The 16,858-nt window shown below is 55.1% G+C and overlaps 1 protein-coding gene across 2 annotated transcripts; it reads left to right on the plus strand.

The window, feature by feature from the left end:
* The first annotated feature begins 8,596 nt into the window (after window positions 1-8,596).
* RNF215 (ring finger protein 215) lies at window positions 8,597-15,738 on the plus strand. Of its 2 annotated transcripts, XM_036123214.2 has the most exons (9): window positions 8,597-8,974; window positions 9,236-9,379; window positions 9,857-9,928; window positions 10,013-10,098; window positions 10,521-10,677; window positions 14,132-14,251; window positions 14,328-14,471; window positions 14,725-14,827; window positions 14,915-15,738. In XM_036123214.2, the coding sequence occupies exons 1-9, from the start codon at window positions 8,690-8,692 to the stop codon at window positions 14,935-14,937; spliced, it is 1,134 nt and encodes a 377-aa protein (XP_035979107.1). In that variant the 5' UTR covers window positions 8,597-8,689; the 3' UTR covers window positions 14,938-15,738. The 2 variants fall into 2 exon arrangements, with proteins under 2 accessions (XP_035979107.1, XP_077916907.1); XM_078060781.1 differs by lacking the exons at window positions 14,132-14,251; window positions 14,328-14,471; window positions 14,725-14,827; window positions 14,915-15,738 and adding an exon at window positions 13,302-14,112.
* Window positions 15,739-16,858: the final 1,120 nt, after the last annotated feature.

Below are 16,858 nucleotides of genomic sequence, written 5' to 3' on the forward strand. Positions count from 1 at the left end.
CTCTGTAACGAGCATGCCGTGGTGAGTATATCTTGCCAGGCAAGGTAGGGTTAACAGCTGAAAGAAGGCTGCAAGGCCTAGGAGATCTAGGAGGAGCATGGGATAACTCATGGCTCTAGTCTTGCCGGTTAGTGCCCTGGGGCTGAGATTCCTCTGGGAGGTGGCTGTGGGCAGAGGCAGGAGCACTGGACTGGGAGTCCAGAGCCGGGGATTTCCACCATGTTCTCAAGTGAATGTGCTCTAGTGATTATTTAGCAATGAGCCCTGGGGAGGGAGGGGGTGCTCCTCTGGGATATCTGCCTTGTCCTCTGGGCCTTGGATGACTCTTCTCTAAAACAAGGGCACTGACCTCCAGATCAAAGGCCCCGGGTGCCTTGTCCCGATTCTCTGGTGCCAGTGGGGAAAGGGGTGGTGCTGAGATTGGCACCGCGGTTTGAGAGTCGGAGAAAACAGTCTTTTAAACCCTTCAACAAATATTTGTGGAACACTCTACTTCCATGGGGCCAGGACGGCAGAACTCTCTGGAAAGCCCTTGTGCTTGCAGGCGACCACGCAGAAGGACACTGACTCCAGCCTCCTTGCCTCCTCTCCTTATCCCAGCCCTGCCACACGGGGTTTCAGATGCCTTAAGTTTCTTTCCAACAAAGTGGGGAAGGAATGAAGAAATCCACACTCCCTGGGATGACATGGCCCTGGCAGCAGAGGTGATAGCAGCAGACTGAGGAAGTGACAGTGATGGATTCACTCCTGTACCTGCCCGCGCTCTCCTCCAGGTGGTCTACGCTTCAGCTCCTGGCTGGAGCTGGGAGCCAGAGCACCCTTCATTCCTTGGCTCCATGAGTATTTAGGCAGCAGGTATGGTGCCAGGCACAGGGACCCCTGGGAGATCGAGGCTGACCAGGCCTTGCCCTCAGGAGTTCTCGGTCCACAGGGAGATGGCTAAGGCAGCAGGTCATTCCAGCACAGTGCAGCCAGCGCCGCCATATTGGTGCAGTCAGGAAGCTCCCCACCCAGTCAGGGGGTAGGGCATCTCGGGTTCCCCAGAGACCTGCTGATGACTAAGCGGAGTCGGCCACATTGGCGGGGGCAGGAGGCCTGGAAAACAGTCACTCCTTTTGTTCCCTCACATATTTCACTGAGCACTGTGGAAATCCTCGAGCAGGAAAACTGCCCTCAGGGAACTTACAGTATTGGGGTTGGGGGCCCACCCAGGCTGAGCTTGGTCTGTGGATATGTGAGAGGGGAAGTGGGGGTCAGATAAAGAATCAGAGCTTAGGGGTACATGCCTGTAGGAGAGGCAGGCGTCAGGAAGGACCTCTGAGCGGTGGGGAGGGGCTCTGAGCCGCTTGAGCTGAGGATGCTCTTTGCGGATGGCTGATGGCCAGAGTGGAGGAGGTCCTTCTCCTTCGGGGGCCTCAGCATCCTTGGTGTGGAACCAGACTGGAACCTCGGCCAGGGCAAATTCAGACTGTGGGTGGAGAGTGCTTTTGGGGGCTGAAGGGCCACAAATGAGTCTCCCTGAGGGAGGGTGGGGTGTGTGTAGGAGGGGGCAGGATAAGGAGCCTCCTTGTCAGGCCCCTCAGGTTCCAGCCCCAGCCCTGCCCAGCTGCCCAGGATAGAGGATGGCAACCCCTCTATTCCCCTACCCTTGCTGCGCCCCCCCCCCAGCCCCCAGTGAGAGGGGAAGGGTCTTCAGGGACTGCAGTCTAGGAGGTGGCAGCCAGGGCTCCGAATGACTTCCTCAGCAGATCCTTGGCAAGGCTTCTCCCCCTGCAGTAATGCAGCGAGAGCCAAGAAAGCAGTCCTGACCAGGAGCCAGGGGGCCTGCAACAAAACCCCAGCTCCTCAGCGGGCAAAGTCACCTGCCTTCTCCAGGTGCCTGTTACCTGGGGAGAAAAATAATCCCTTGCCTCTCTCCTGGGGCTGCTGTGAGAATTCCAGGTGAAATAATGGCTGGAAAAGTGATGGTGCACAAAGAGGAGGATTAACAGTACTATTATGTGTTATTTCTGAAGGCACAACAGAACAGGAGAAACCCAGCTCGCCCAGCTCCTCCCAAGGAGCCCACTTCCTCTTCACTTCCGCAGTCCACCCTGGCTTTGTGAAGACACAAATCCCCTCCCCGCCCCACTTTCCACACCCAAACCCCCCTAATTAAGTCCCTTACCTTCCCAGCTATCATTGTCTAATCCCTAAGCCCTTTCTCACCAGTCTCCAGTTGTCTCAGGGAGTCAAATCCCTTTAGAATGAGGTGGCCCAGTTAACTGTGAACCCAGAGGCTGGGGGCAGGGAGCTGGGACTTCAGGACTTCCCTGGAGTGGAGGGAAGGGCAGAGGACAGCAGGAAGGGCGCTGGAGACCCTGCCCTGGCTCTGGACCAGCTAGCACAAGCCTGGAGACGTCCCTTGGGAAGAGTGGGTTTTCATTTCTACCCTGGTACCCTGCATCTGAGATAGAATCCAGAGTCTTTTTTTTTTTTTAAGATTTTATTCATTCATTGGACAGAGAGAGAGAGAGCACAAGCAGGGGGAGCGGCAGGCAGAGGGAGAGGGAGAAGCAGACTCCCCGCGGAGCAGGGAGCCTGATGCAGGGCACGATCTCAGGACCCTGGGATCATGAGCCAAGCCGAAGGCAGACGCTTAACCGACTGAGCCACCCAGGCACCCCTAGAATCCAGATTCTACCACCCACCTTGTTCAGTGCAGGTCAGTGCCTTTGAGAAACAGAAAGATATGGGATGAGCCCCCTTGACTTTAGAGTCAGACTACCTGGGTTCAGGTCCTGATTCCATCACCTACCAAGGTTACTTGACCTCCATGCCTCAATTTCCCTTCCATAGGATGGCAATGATAATCTTACTACCTTATACGGCTGTGAGGAGATTGAACAAGTTTATTTGTGCACAGGGTCCTGAACAGTGCCTGGAACATAGTAAATGTATCAGCTGTTTTCACTTGTACTTCTTATTCCCCCCCACCCCAATATTCTTGCCATTCGTACCCCCTACACCACCTCTCAGAGAGATCTTCTTCCCCTGGTACTGAAGCTGAAGCAGCCCCCAGCAACCCCCCACCCTCATGCTATTTTATCTCCTTCATGTGGCACTTACCGTGGTCTGAAACTACCTTGCTTGTATATGTGGTTATGGTTTCCTATCTATTCTAAAGGGCAGGAGCCATTGCTGGTCATGGTCGCTGTTCCATGTCCAGTGCCTAGATGATCCAATACTCACTCTGCCCCTTGAGGGCTGGGCCCAGGGAAGGAGCAGGCCCCTGGCCACCCCTCCCCTCAGTAGCCCTTCCTCTCCCCCACACCACAGTTATCTGCTGCTACTCTGCACCTGCCCTGTGTGATCTTCAGCAAGTCACCACCCCTCTCTGGGCATCTGGGTGAGGAAAGGGAGGGAGCAATGGAACTAGGCAGCCAAGGGACAGTCTCAGATTTTTCTAAGAAAATTTGTTAGATGTCTTGGGGCTCATGCCTATTAGGTGGAAGGACCTCAAGGATCTCTGGGGTCTGAAAATACAGCCCCCCAGCCTATGTCTCTCGTTGCCACTGGTCCTGAAAGCCCCCACGGGGGTAGGGGTGGGGTGCACTCCCGTGAGCTAGGAATCGCCTAGCTGAAGGCCCTTTGTAAAAAGAGCAGAGCCCAACACTGGGCCCCTGCGTGGTCCCATTCCCCAGGGACTAGCTTGCCACCTGGTGGCGGCTTGATTACATTGGCCCTCTTCCATCTGGGAGGGTGCTCGCGGAGTGGGACAGACCCAGATTCTGGATATGGACTTGCCTTCCTGCCCTTCATCCTACTTCCAGCATCGCTCACAGAATGTTTTGTCCATTTTTATGCACAGCCTGGCATCATATTGAAGAATTCATTTCACAGCAGGGGAAGAACAGCTGTGGGCACAAACTCATGGAATTCACCGGCCTTACCACATACTCTATTCCTGGTGTCGATTCTAAGACATTTCACTGGCCCAACCCCGTTCCACTTCGGTAATGCATCCCAAACCTCACACTTTCATTAACAGCTTCATTTCTTCCTAGGTCCTCCTGCAACTTTAGAGGGTGAAGGAGACAGGACACTCCTCCATACAGTTCACGGCCCAGCCCAGGGCCAGGAAACCTTGTAATCCAAGACACAAGCCACTTGAAATCACAGCATGTCTGGTGAAAGGACCCCCTGCCCCCAAATTGTTTGGTCCGACTCTTATTTTCCTTTAGAGTTGGGGACATGAGCCAAGAAAAAGGAAGTGGCTTGCTTGGAGGGACATGGTAGAAAGAGTAACAGCCCTGTTACTCTTGCCAGCTCCCCACTCAGCCCCAGAAGTGAAGCCAGCTGGGATCCGGGGTCTTGGCTCCTCTGGAGGGGCCCACAGGGCTGAGCATCCTGTCTGCCCAGCCCTGAGAGCAGGGAGGCCCGAGGTTCAGCACCAGGCCTGCCTCTTCTCCCAGCTGGGATCTCGTCCTTCCCTGTGGGGTCCTCTAGTCTCTTCTTCCTCAGATGCTGTGCTCCCAAGCAAGGCCTCTCTTGGTACTCATTCCCTGCTATCAATCTCCTGGCCTTAGCTGTCCTGTCCCTGGGCTAATGCCCCCTCCAATGGCAGCTCTGATCTTCACTGTTCCTACACCTGCCCCCACCCCACTCCCCCCCAACACAACAGCAGAAGGGCCCTGGCTGGCCTGGGCTGGGCTATCCCCTGCCACATTTAGACTATCTCCCCAAGCACTTGTCTCTTCCAGGATAACTAACGGTTCCCCGGTGGGAGGACAGACCACAGAGTAACTCTGGTTACTCACCAAGTTTACAGGGCCGCTCTGGCTCCCACTGATGGAAAGCTAGGATGTGGATATTCGTGGGGAAGCAGAAACTTGTTCCAGGCTGGGGACAGTTTTAGGCAAGGGTCTGTGCCTGGTTGGTGTGTGTGTGTGTGTGTGTGTGTGTTAAGGGGGCCGTGAGGACCCCTTGCCTAAGTGGGCAGGGTGGGGTTAGGGAGCAAGTAGTGGGAATAGGGATAGGCAGACCGTGGAGCCAACAGCCTCACTGATTACAGGGTGTGTCCTTGCAACCCTGTCATTGGGGCTGACAGATGGTCTGGGACATTCATGGAACTGGAGAAGCAAGACTCTCCGTGGACACAAAGGGGCCTGCGTAGTGCATTTTGCAACTTACGAAGAGTGATTTCTTAGGGTACGAAAGAACATTAGTAACCCACACAAAGAATAAAGGATGATATAAGGAACACCCATGTGACTTAAGAAGCAGAACACCCCCTGGGTGTCCTTCCCCAATTACATCCCACCTGGTAAACTGAAGTTAGCGCTTCTTGGTCCCTTGATTTTCTTTATAGTTTTGTTACAGATGACTTTATCTCTTAAAAATATAGCTCCATGTTTTTTTTCTTTAATTGAGGTGAAATTCACATAACATAAAATTAACCATTTTAAAGTAAAAAAATCCAGTGGTACTTTGTACATTCACAATGTTAGGCAGCCAGCACCTCTATCTGGTTCCAGAAGTTTTTCCTCACCCCAAAAGGAAACCTTGTACCCATTAAGCAGTCACTTATCATTTCCCCTTCCGTCCAGCCACCAATCTGCTTTCTCTCTCTACTGACTTATCTATTCTGGATTTATCATTCGATATCTAGGCCTTTTGTGCGGCTTATTTCACTTTGCATAATGTTTTCAAAGTTCATCCATGTTGTAGCACGGGTCAGTACTTCATTCCTATTTATGGCTAAATAATAGCACATCATATGGACATATCGAAATGTATCCACTCATCCATCAATGGACATTTCAGTTGTTTTCACCTTTCAGCTATTGTGAATAATGCTGTTATGAACATTGGTGTACAAATATCTGTTCAAGTCCCTGCAATTATTTTGGATATATACCCAGAAGTGGAATTGCTGGATGATACAGCAATTTTATGTTTAATTTTTTGAGGAACCACCATACAATTTTCCATAGCTGCTGCACCACTTTAAGTTTTGTGTATGGTGTGAGGTAGGAGTCCATCTCCAGTCTTTTGAATGTAGCTGTCCAAGTTGTCCCAGTACCATTTGTTAAAGAGACTATTCTTTCCCTTATTGAATAGTCTTGGTGCCCTTGTTGAAAATCAATCGGCCATAGATGTCTGGGTATATTTCTGGACTATCAATTCTATTCCATTGATCTATAAGTCTCTTTACGCCAGAACCACTGTTTTGGTTATTGTAGCTTTGTAGTACATTTTAAAATCAGGAAGTGTGAGTCCTCTAATTTTGTTCTTCTTTTTGTCAACAGGGGGTATTCAGGGCTCCTTGCAACTCCATGTAGATTTTAGGATGGGTTTTCCATTTCTTCAAAAAAGGTCATTAGAATTTCAATAGGAATTGCATTGAATCTGTACATTGCTTTGGGTAGTATGGCCATCTTAACAATATTAAGTCTACCAATCCATTAACATGGATGTCTTTCCATTTATTTAGGTCTTTTTTCATTTATTTCTGCAATGTTTTGCAGTTTTCAGTGCACAGGTCTTTCAGCTCCTTGCTTATTTCTAGGTGTTTTATTTATTTATTTTTTTTGCCAACTACCATAAATAGAATTGTCTTCATGTCCTTTTAAAATCATTCATTGCTGGCGTAGAGATACACAACTGATTTTTGTGTACTGTTCTTGTAAGTCCTGCTGTTTTTGAGCTTAAATTGTATGTATTATTTGGAGACTTGCTTTTTGTGCTAAGCGTTCTATTAGAATTATCCATGGTGATACACACAACTAATCCATTTGTTTTTCTCTATTGCATGGTATTTTACATATGAATGTACTGCAAATTTCTCTCTTCTCCTAGTGATGAGTTGTGATCTTAACTTGTATTTCCCTAATTAATGATTAGGTTGAGCATCTTTTCATATTTATTGGCCATTGCTTTTTTTTTTTTTTTTTTGTCAAATGCCTACTTGCATCTTGGGCCCTTATCTATGCATTTGTATATTCTGCATAGGAATAATTTGGTTGCAAATACCTTCTCCCAGTTTGTTGCTTTCCCTATCACTTTATTACAAGGTTTTGATTAACACAAGTTTTTCATTTTATTGTGGATGCATTTCTTCGATCTTTTCCTTTATAATCTGCTTTTTTGGGCGCCTGGGTGGCTCAGTTGGTTAAGCAACTGCCTTCGGCTCAGGTCATGATCCTGGAGTCCCAGGATCGAGTCCCGCTTCGGGCTTCCTGCTCAGCAGGGAGTCTGCTTCTCCCTCTGACCCTCCACCCTCTCATGCTCTCTATCATTCTCTCTCTCTCAATAAATAAATAAAAATCTTTATAATCTGCTTTTATGTAGAAAGAAATCTCTCCTGACCTTGAAGTAAACAGGCTTTTGTTTCTTTCTAAAAATGCTTAAAGTATTACTTTTCATATTTAGATCTTTAATTCACATGGAATTGATTTTTCTGGTACGATGTGCAGTAGAGGTCCAATTTCATTGCTTTTTCTTATGGTTAACTCATTTTCTTGGCATAATTTGCCAAACAGTCCATCATACTGCCCCTCTCTCCAACTGCAGTGCTCCCTCTGACAAAGCCACAGTTCTGTGTGTAGGCCAGTTTCTGGCTTCTCTGTTTGATGCCCCATTTGTCTGTCTTTGGACTTACATCAGACTCTCTTAGTCTCTCCATCTTATTCCTCAGGAGCATCTTGACAATTCAACGTTAGTGGTTATATGGGTGTTCACTATAAAATTCTTTCCATTTTTTAGTATGTTTGAAATTTTTCATACAAAAAAATATCTCAGGAAAGAGTGTCGTGGCTTATCTGGCCTTTGCCCTTTTATCAGGATACAATTTTTAAAAGGCTCAGGTTTCAGACGAGGCAATTCAGCAGCAGCCACAACCCTTGGAGAAAAAGATGAGTTTTAGGACAGTGTGTGGACTTCTCACATTCCTGTAGGCATCCGAGATTATTTGTTGGAGATGAGGCAGTGTTGCTCTAATATCGTGCCCGTTTCACTACCCAGAAAAGTGACCTGCCTGAAGACCTAGCCTCTGGGCCCCCCTGAGGAGCCGTGTCTGGCCTGCTTGGTTTAGGCAAACGTCCCCAGCCCCTCTTTCTGCCCCTCCGGGACCCTTGCCTCAATCTCCCCCATCGGCTTCCCACGCCAATCTCTGTCTGGTTCTCTGTCTCCTGGAGTTCGGTCTGGTGGAGAGATGGAAGCCCAGGGAAGATGCGGGTGTGACTTGACTAAGGCCACACCGAGTGACCGTAAGGCTGGCGCACAGCAAGGGTCAGCCAGCCGCCAGGCCACCACACGTCCCTTGTTCCTGCCCTTCTGGGGCCCTGATCGTGCCTCCGCCTCCCCCATGTCGCCAACTATCTCCCTCGGTCTCCCCTGCTCTGGTCTCCGCCAGTCTGACAACGCCTCAAGCCGTGTGACTACCTCCTCCCGGGCTCCGCCCCACTCGCGACGCCACGGCCGCCGGCGCCGGAGTTCTCCGCGTCCACCAGGGGGCGCGCGGGGCCCTGTCTGGGCGCCAGAGCCGCCGAGGACTCCCGCCCCCCGCCTCCCGGCGCCCCGCCCCGTCCGGCCCCGGCCCCGCCCCTCCCGGCGCCCCGCCCCGTCCGGCCGCGGCCTCGCTCCCTCCGCTCCCCCCCCGCGCCGGGACCCCCGGCGCCCCTGTTTCGTCTGCTCGCCGGGTCCGGCCATGGGCCCCGCCGCTCGCCCCGCGCTGAGGTCGCCCCCACCGCCTCCTCCGCCGCCGCCGTCGCCACTGCTGCTGCTGCTACCCCTGCTGCCGCTCTGGCTGGGCCTGGCGGGACCCGGTGCCGCGGCGGACGGCAGCGAGCCTGAGGCCGGGGCGGGGCGGGGCGGGGCCCGCGCCGTACGGGTGGACGTGAGGCTGCCGCGGCAGGACGCTCTGGTCCTGGAGGGCGTCAGGATCGGCCCCGAGGCCGACCCGGCACCCGCGCTGGGCGGCCGCCTGCTGCTGGTGAGCGCAGCCGAGCCATCTGGCCCCGGCCCGCCCCGCCGTAGACCCCGCACCCAGATCCGGCCTTCATCCTGGACCGAGCCGTAGCAGCCGAGCGCCCCTTCCCCGAGCTGCCCAGGCCTCAAACCCCGGCTTCCAAAACCTGAGATCCAGATGCCTTCCCCTTCAAACTCGCTCCCCAACCCTGGCCTTGCATCCCCTGTGTGTCCAGCCCCCCTTCCTCCCCCCTCTTCCCTCTGCCCATGGTCCCTTGCCCCACAGATGGACATCGTGGATGCTGAGCAGGAGGTGCCCGTAGAAGGCTGGATTGCAGTGGCATACGTGGGCAAGGAGCAGGCGGCCCAGTTCCACCAGGAGAGTCAGGGCAGCGGCCCGCAGGCCTATCCCAAGGCCCTGGTCCAGCAGGTGCACGGGGTGTATGTGGGGAAGGGGGCTGAAGGAAGGGGTTTCAAGGCATCTGCCAGAGCCAGACTACCAGGTGGGCCCCTAAGGAGCTTCCAGAGAAATCTTGGGCCTGGATGAGGTGAGGGACCCCAGTTTGGAAAATTGAATCAGTATGGAGTGGAAGCAGGGAGGTGGGAGGAGGCCGGGCAGAGTCAGGAAGCTCCACCAGGCTCTGGGAGTATCAGATGGGGAGTCCCTGCTGAGAGTTGGTGGGCAGGCCTGTCCTACTAGGGAAGGCACATAATAGTTTGGGTCCCACAGAACATCTGGGGGAATGGCAGGAGGAATAAGTTTCTGCCCTTAACCTCAAGGAGTGTGCAGCCAGTCTGTCCAGAGGAAACACTCACTGCAGAGCCAGGAGCTAAGAACTGTGGTCGTGGGTAGTGAGACAGGTGTGTGGGCAGGGTGCCAGCTAGCTTCTGCCTCTGTCCCTTGCAGATGCGGAGGGCACTCTTCCTGGGAGCCTCTGCCCTGCTCCTCCTCATCTTGAACCACAATGTGGTCCGAGAGGTAAACCGGTTCAGGCAGTGGGGGTGTGCAGGCCAGGGAGGAGGGGACCAAGGCCAGCTGACCTCCTTGTCCATCCATCTACAGCTAGACATATCGCAGCTGCTGCTCAGGCCAGTGATTGTCCTGCATTACTCTTCCAATGTCACCAAGCTGTTGGAGGCCCTGCTGCAGTGAGTTGGGGTTTAGGCTCCAAAGCACTGGGCCTGGGAGCCTGGGTGCTGAGGGGTCCCTGAATCTGCCATGGTCTCAGGGGTCTTTTCCTGTTAACCTTAAGACCGTAGTCTCCTGGTCTGAAAAATGGGTGAGGGGACTGGAGCAAAGAGGCAGCTCTAGGGGCAGAGGGGAATTGGCTCCAGCAAGGAGGGAGCTGGATTCCTGATTGACAGGTTCTTTCTGAGACTTGCAGGCCTCCCTGGCCTGGCTGATGTGAGAATGGAAAAACCAATGACCAGAAAAGGCCTGGGAGCCAAAGCAGAAGGGCTGTGGGATGATACTTGGGAAGATCTTTTTCCTACAAGGCTGAGGTGGGTGGGTCTGGACCTCTCCTCCCAAGAGCCCTTCTCTCTGGCCCCTCTGTGGCTTTCCGTCCCAGGAGGACTCAGGCCACAGCCGAGATCACCAGCGGAGAGTCGCTGTCAGCCAACATCGAGTGGAAGCTGACCCTGTGGACCACCTGTGGCCTCTCCAAGGATGGCTACGGAGGATGGCAGGACTTGGTGTGCCTGGGAGGCAGTCGGGCCCAGGAACAGGTGGGTGCCTGGGGAGAGGGGACTTGGATGGCACTGCACACATGCCTTATCTCAGATCCTGTGGCCTCTCCTCACCTTGGTGGCCAGGACTGCTGCTTCCATGCCCCAGGGCTGTAATGAGCACTCATTGACACGGTGGGTGCTCAGTGCAGTGCCTGATGGGGCCATGCATAATCAGCGTTAGTTACTATTGTCATGTTATTCTTCCGCTTAGAAGCCCTCCTTGGCTCCCCATTGCCTGCAGAATAAAGTTCAGACTCCTTAGCCTAGCTTTCACAGCTCTCCTGTTTACTCGCCCTTTTTTTTTCTAGTCTCTTCCTTATACCCTGTCACCCTGTGCCATTTCCTGGCCTTCATACATGCCCTGGCCTCCTGCCACTAGGCCTTGTCCATGCTTGGCTGCAGGCATGGACACTTTCTCTGTCTCCATTTGTCCCCATCTGCTTGCCTGCTTTGGAAGGCTTCCCTCACAACCTCAGCCCACCGTCCCCCTCTCCCTCCTTCTAAATCGCAGCAATGCTTTGTCAGACCCTTCATAGTGTTCTTAGGATAGCCCAAAGTGTCTAAGTGTTGGGGAATGTGATTTTGTCTCCCGATGGCTGGGGCTGTGTCTTACTAGTCTCTGGATTTCTCAATGCTGGGCATCGAGAAGGTTCAAATTTATTCGGTCCACAAGCATCTCGCGAGTCCCTGCTCTGTCAGGGCGGGCATGTCCTTTCTCCCGGTGGGCAGCCTCCAGCAGGTGTCAGTGGGATTGGGCCATGCGAGGCAGCTTCAAAAGTCAGGCAGACTTGTGGACCTAGCTGAGTGATCTCAGGTTGAGCGTTTAACCTCTCTGGTCTCATGTTCCTTGTTTGTGAACAAGGACAGCACACGGCCACGGGATTGCCAGGGGGTCATGTGTACATAAAGTTCACGGTGGGCATGGTGCAGGTGGGCCGCTCCTGCTACTCTGAATGTGTTTATTGTTATAAGTGCTTGAATAAATTAGCAGTCACTAGATAACTTTTGAGGTCCTAGGACATGTAGGGCTCGATGAGAAGGGCTGGGAGGATCCAAAGTACCTGTGAGACCCGGGCACTGTCCTGAAGGGGCTCAAAGACAAGCAGGGAAGGGACTCTCACACAATAAGGCCTCGGCAGTTCAGCCCAGGCGCCATGTGCTCATTCCTATTTGAGCAGCAGGAACTGAACCACAGTTGTGTGAAGGGAGCGGGCACCGGGACTGGGGGGAAGGAAAGGGCTTTCTGGAAGAAGAGGGAGCCCCACCGGCTCTCCCCCTGGAGGGCAGCCCACACAGACATCTGGGCGGCGCAGGCATTTGGTGAGGGGCTGTCAGACGAGCGAGGAAGTGCCTGCAGAAGGGCTGGAGCTAGGGGAGGAGCGGGCTGGGCGAGGGGCCTGGGAGTGGGAATGGATGCAGTCCGCAGGTCAGTCTGGCTGGTACAGAGGGCAAAGCTGAGCAGCCGTGCTGCCAGCCAGGGTGGGCCCGTGCAAGTGCCGGGTAGCCATGATAGCCAAGGTGGCTTGAGGGTGGTTGGGGCCAGCTGTCAGCCCCAACCCTAGGGCCCAGTCACCGTCCTTCGAGCCTGGGAATCCAGAGCTACAGCACTCATGCATCAGAAAGGTCAGGTGGACCACTCCCTAACTGCTCTGATGGACAGACCCTGCCCTCCCCCCCTCACCCGGGGGTCCCTAAGATGTGCTGAGCCTGAGGAGACTGGGTCTCCAGCCTGCAGCAGGCCTCCAAGCTGGCCATGCCCTTTGCTCACCCAGTGCTCACAGGCTGCTCCAGAGCATGGAGCTCCAGGTTCTGCCCTGGCGAGCTTACACTGCAGTGGCCACTCAGTGAGTCCTGCCACGTGTCCGCCTGGCTCGGCAGGGCCCAGGGCACAAGGGCAGGGCAGCTCCAGCCCTGGGCTCCTGGGGCCCCATCTGGGGAGGAGAAAGGCCATGGCCGTCACTCTGCTGGGGTGAGCACCGAGCTGGAGGTAGGCACGGGCCCTCCGGAACACAGTGGACACATCTGAACTCAGCCTGGGGGCTTGGGGAGAGCTTCCCGGAGCAGGTGCCACCAGCTTCTCCCACTCCCCAGGGAAGACGGGGGCACAGAGACCAGAGGGGAGAGGGGAGGAACGGGAAGCTGGGGCTCACGGACATCTCTTGAGAACGGCTTCTCGGGTGCCTGCACTCTGAGCAAGAGCGGCGTCTTGTGACACCAGCAGCCCCCAGCCTCGTCCAGAGGTGTTCTCTTTTAGCAGCAAATCACTTCTCGGCCCCTCTCCCCCAACATGATGGTAGTTGAACTTCATCGTTGGCTGGGGAAGAACATGGTGGCAGAAAACTACTAGGAATGCGGAAAGCTTTTAAATGAATGCATTTATTAGTCATGACACATCCAGAGACCCTGTGAGCCGGTGTGCCTGTGTGGGTGAGCCATCTGGGTTTTGCTTACTCTGCCACATCATTTCCTGAGCCAGCTGTTTTGTAGTCAAAGCCCAGCTGCCACACTGCCATGGGGTGGGGGGAGTTAAGTCAAGGTCAGTGTGTGCCCCCCCCCATCCCCGCCCCAGGAGCTCTGAGGTCCCGAGGGGCCTCTCAGATGTGGATCCTTCCCACCAGCAGGAGCCTGAGGACCACGAGGGCAGCGATGAGGAAACACACAGTAAAGAGTGTGAGGAGGGCTGGGCTGGGCAGGGGGAGGCAAGTGGGGAGCATCTGCCTAGCCCTAGTGGTCAGGGAGAGCTCTGGAGCAAGGGGGATCCGAAGGCATTAGCCGAAGGAAGGGGTGAGGAAGAACTGGGAACATGAGAAAGAGCAAGGAGCATGGGACCCTGAAAGGGCAGAGGGGATGGGCGATCTAGGGCCTTGCCATATGGCTGCTAGAGGAGTTCGGGGTCTCTCCTGAGGGCGGGGGCGTCGCAGGGAAGGGTGTCAAGCAGGGGTCCTGCGTGATCAGGTTTGCAGATGAGATCCTTGTCGCTGTGGGAAATGGGCTGGTGAGGCTGGAGTAGGGCCCCCAAAGAGCAGAGGAGTGGGATGGAGGGGAGGGGTGCATGAGCCACCTAAGAGCGAAGCCACGGGACCATGTGAATGCTCGGCCCAGATGGAAGTGGGTAGGGATGGGGGTGGGAAAGTGATAGGGTCCCGGGCTGGGGAGTCTGTGAGGCTGCCAGAGAGAAGTTCCAAGAATGCAAAAAACACTGGGTTTGTTGCCCAGGAGAGGGGCTGGGGACAGATGTGGGTCCCCTCAGCAGCTGGATGAGGAGCTGTATAGGCAGCAGGGGCAGACCTTGGGGGCACAGATGGGAGGCACGCAGGCTTCAGAAGAGGCAGCCAGGAGCCTGCAGGGACACGCTGCCAATGGACCTTACCTGCCTGGTCCTCGGAGTGGATTCACTAGGGAAGAGCGTAGAGCAGCCCCAGCATCCCTGACACCCTGTTCCCCTGCCCAGAAGCCCCTGCAGCAGCTGTGGAACGCCATCCTGCTGGTGGCCATGCTCCTGTGCACAGGCCTCGTGGTCCAGGCCCAGCGGCAGGCGTCAAGACAGAGCCAGCGGGAACCTGGAGGCCAGGTGAGAGCCAGCCCCTGGGAGCCCCCGTGCCCCCAGCCCTCCAGCCTGCCTAACTGTGCCTGCCCTCCCCCACCAGGTGGATCTGCTCAAGCTCCGCGTGGTGCGGAGACTGGCATCCCTCAAGACCCGGCGCTGCCGTCTGGGCAGGGCAACCCGGGGCCCCCCAGAACCCGGTGCTGAGACCTGCGCCGTGTGTTTGGACTACTTCTGCAACAAGCAGGTTAGTGCCACGGGCAGAGGCCAGCCGTCAGCTGACCTGTGATGTCTCTCACTCTACTCCCGAGAGACCCCAGAACCGTTCCTACCAGGCCCTTATCCTCTCACCTCCTACTGTAACTAGGAAAGCAGAATGGGGTGTTGGGGGGGGAGGGTGACAGGCCGCAGGGGTTTCAGTTCCCCTGCACAGGTGGGGGGCCAGGCAGCCCCACTTGGAGGCCTGACTCTGGCCTGAAGCCTTCCCCCACACCCTGCAGTGGCTCCGGGTGCTGCCCTGTAAGCACGAATTTCACCGAGACTGCGTGGACCCCTGGCTGATGCTCCAGCAGACTTGCCCGCTATGCAAATTCAACGTCCTGGGTAAGCACCAGGGGTGGGGGCCCTTGGCTGGCTTCACCTGCTCCCCACCTGACACCTCCCTCCCTGTTTTTTCCTCCTCCCCTGCAGGGAACCGCTACTCAGACGATTAGCTGCCCCCGCTGGGTCTCTGCATGTGGGCAAAGGACCCTCCCACCTGCACCCTGGCCCTCGGCCTGGGCTCCTGGAACAGTACAGCGGGATGGACAGGAAGCCCTGCTGGTTGGAGGAAGGATAGGGGCCTCCCCTGCTGAGGGGCAAGGCACCCCATCATATTCATACTGGGAAGGAGGGACCACGGCCCCCAGAGTCTGGACCTGCCAATCAAGAAAGAGAAGCCACTTTGGGGCCCTTCTCTACCATCCTGGGGTGTCTGTGTCTGCCCTCCTCGAAGGCAGCTCCCAGGACCCTGCACAGCGGCCTGGGGAAGGAGGTTGTGGGGCAGTGCAGCTGTTCCCAGGGCTCTGGCGGCTCTCTGACCTGTCAGGCCATCCCTGGGGACTGAGGCTGCAGTGGCTGGCCGGGTTTTGTGCTTATTTATTGGGGGTTGGGTTGTGGGAGGAGCTATTTGGCCTTGGGGACATCCTGGCCTGACTGTCTTTCAGGACACATCTTGGCCAAGGCTGTGATGTTCAACCCAGAGGCCCCTCCACAGATACTGCCCTCAGCCCTTGGACACTAGGAGCTGCAAGTGCTCCCGCCTGTTCAGCTGGGCTCCCTTCCCAGGCCTGGCTGGGACCAGAGGCCTCGGAGCCATCCAATCCTGTGCTTCTTGGCCGGGCTATAGGTTGCTGACCAGGATACTTGAAGCTGCAGGATAAATGTGGTGCATCTTTTAGGGACAGCCGGTTTTTTTAGATTTGGGGTAGGGGAGGTTTAATATTGAAGTAAATATGGATATATTTTTAACATAAGAGATCAGATTTGTGTGGATGTCTTAAGACAGAAAAGTCCCCTTGGGCTCTGCTGTCTGTGGGAGGGAGGTTCTAAGACGGGTCCCAAGATCCCCCCCCAGCCCTCATGAACATGCCTTGTTGTAAACCTGCAACTGGGAGTCGAATGGATTTTACCCCCATGATTAGGTTATATTATGTGGCACAGTTGACCTTAAGATGGGGAAGGTATCCAAGAGGGCCTGACCTAACCACGAGAGCCCATTAGAAGCAGAGTTTTCTCTGGCCTGGTGGAAGAAGAGGAAGTCAGAAAGTTGAAGCAGGAAGGGCGTTCAGTGCATGAGAAATTCTCTGTTGCTGACTTGAAGATGGAGGGGGCCAGGCGGTAAGGGAGGCAGACGGCCTCTAAGCGGTAAGAGTGGCCCCTGGTGACAGCAGCCACAGCAAGGAGGTGGACCTCAGTCCTACAGCTGCAAGAATCGGAATTCTGCCAGCAATCAGAACAAGTCTGGGAGCGGGTTCTTCCCCAGAGCTGTCAGAAAGGAATGTAACCTGGCAGATACTTTGACGTCAGTCTTCTAAGATCCTGAATGGAGAACCCAGCCACAGGGCCCGAACTTCTGACCTCCAGAACTGTGAGCAGAGGGGAGCTGAGCTGTGATGGGTCCTCCCCCTGGACTTGGGCCCACGCCTCTTGCCTCAGGGACCCCACCCCAAGGGCTGGCTCTCGCCTGTGAAGGGCAGGGCCCGGGCATCCCAGTCTCCCTCAGCAACGCCAGGCTCCCCAGAAGCCAGAGTTGGGCAGATAGTGGCCATGGCAGTTCAGCTACACACATGGCCCTTCTCGACCCTTCTCTATAAACTGAGGCACTCTACCTGTTGGCCTTCTCACCAGGGGAAAATGTCATAGGAAGCTGGGAGTGCCCACCCTGAGAAGTCCTGAGCAAGGCCTTAGAGCTGTCCTTCACTGACGTGGTGACTCAGGGCAGGCTGGAGGCTTCGTGGAGAAAACTGGACTGTGGGCCTGGCGCGGCTGGGTGGCATGAGTGCCGGGGCCCCAAGAGACAGGTCTGGGAAAGCGAGGGCTTGCTGGGTGTCCCACTGTCTGGTTAGGTGAGGCCTTGCCCTGCCTTCTAGGGAT

The sequence above is a fragment of the Halichoerus grypus genome, chromosome 13 (assembly GCF_964656455.1).
Source record: "Halichoerus grypus chromosome 13, mHalGry1.hap1.1, whole genome shotgun sequence".
Classification (NCBI taxonomy): Eukaryota; Metazoa; Chordata; class Mammalia; order Carnivora; family Phocidae; genus Halichoerus; species Halichoerus grypus.

Coding starts and splice junctions, on each gene's coding strand:
- RNF215 (XM_036123214.2), top strand. CDS start 8,690: ATGGGCCCCGCCGCTCGCCCCGCGCTGAGGTCGCCCCCACCGCCTCCT. Junction 9,380..9,856: donor CCAAGGCCCTGGTCCAGCAG/GTGCACGGGGTG, acceptor TGTCCCTTGCAG/ATGCGGAGGGCACTCTTCCT. Junction 10,678..14,131: donor GCAGTCGGGCCCAGGAACAG/GTGGGTGCCTGG, acceptor TCCCCTGCCCAG/AAGCCCCTGCAGCAGCTGTG.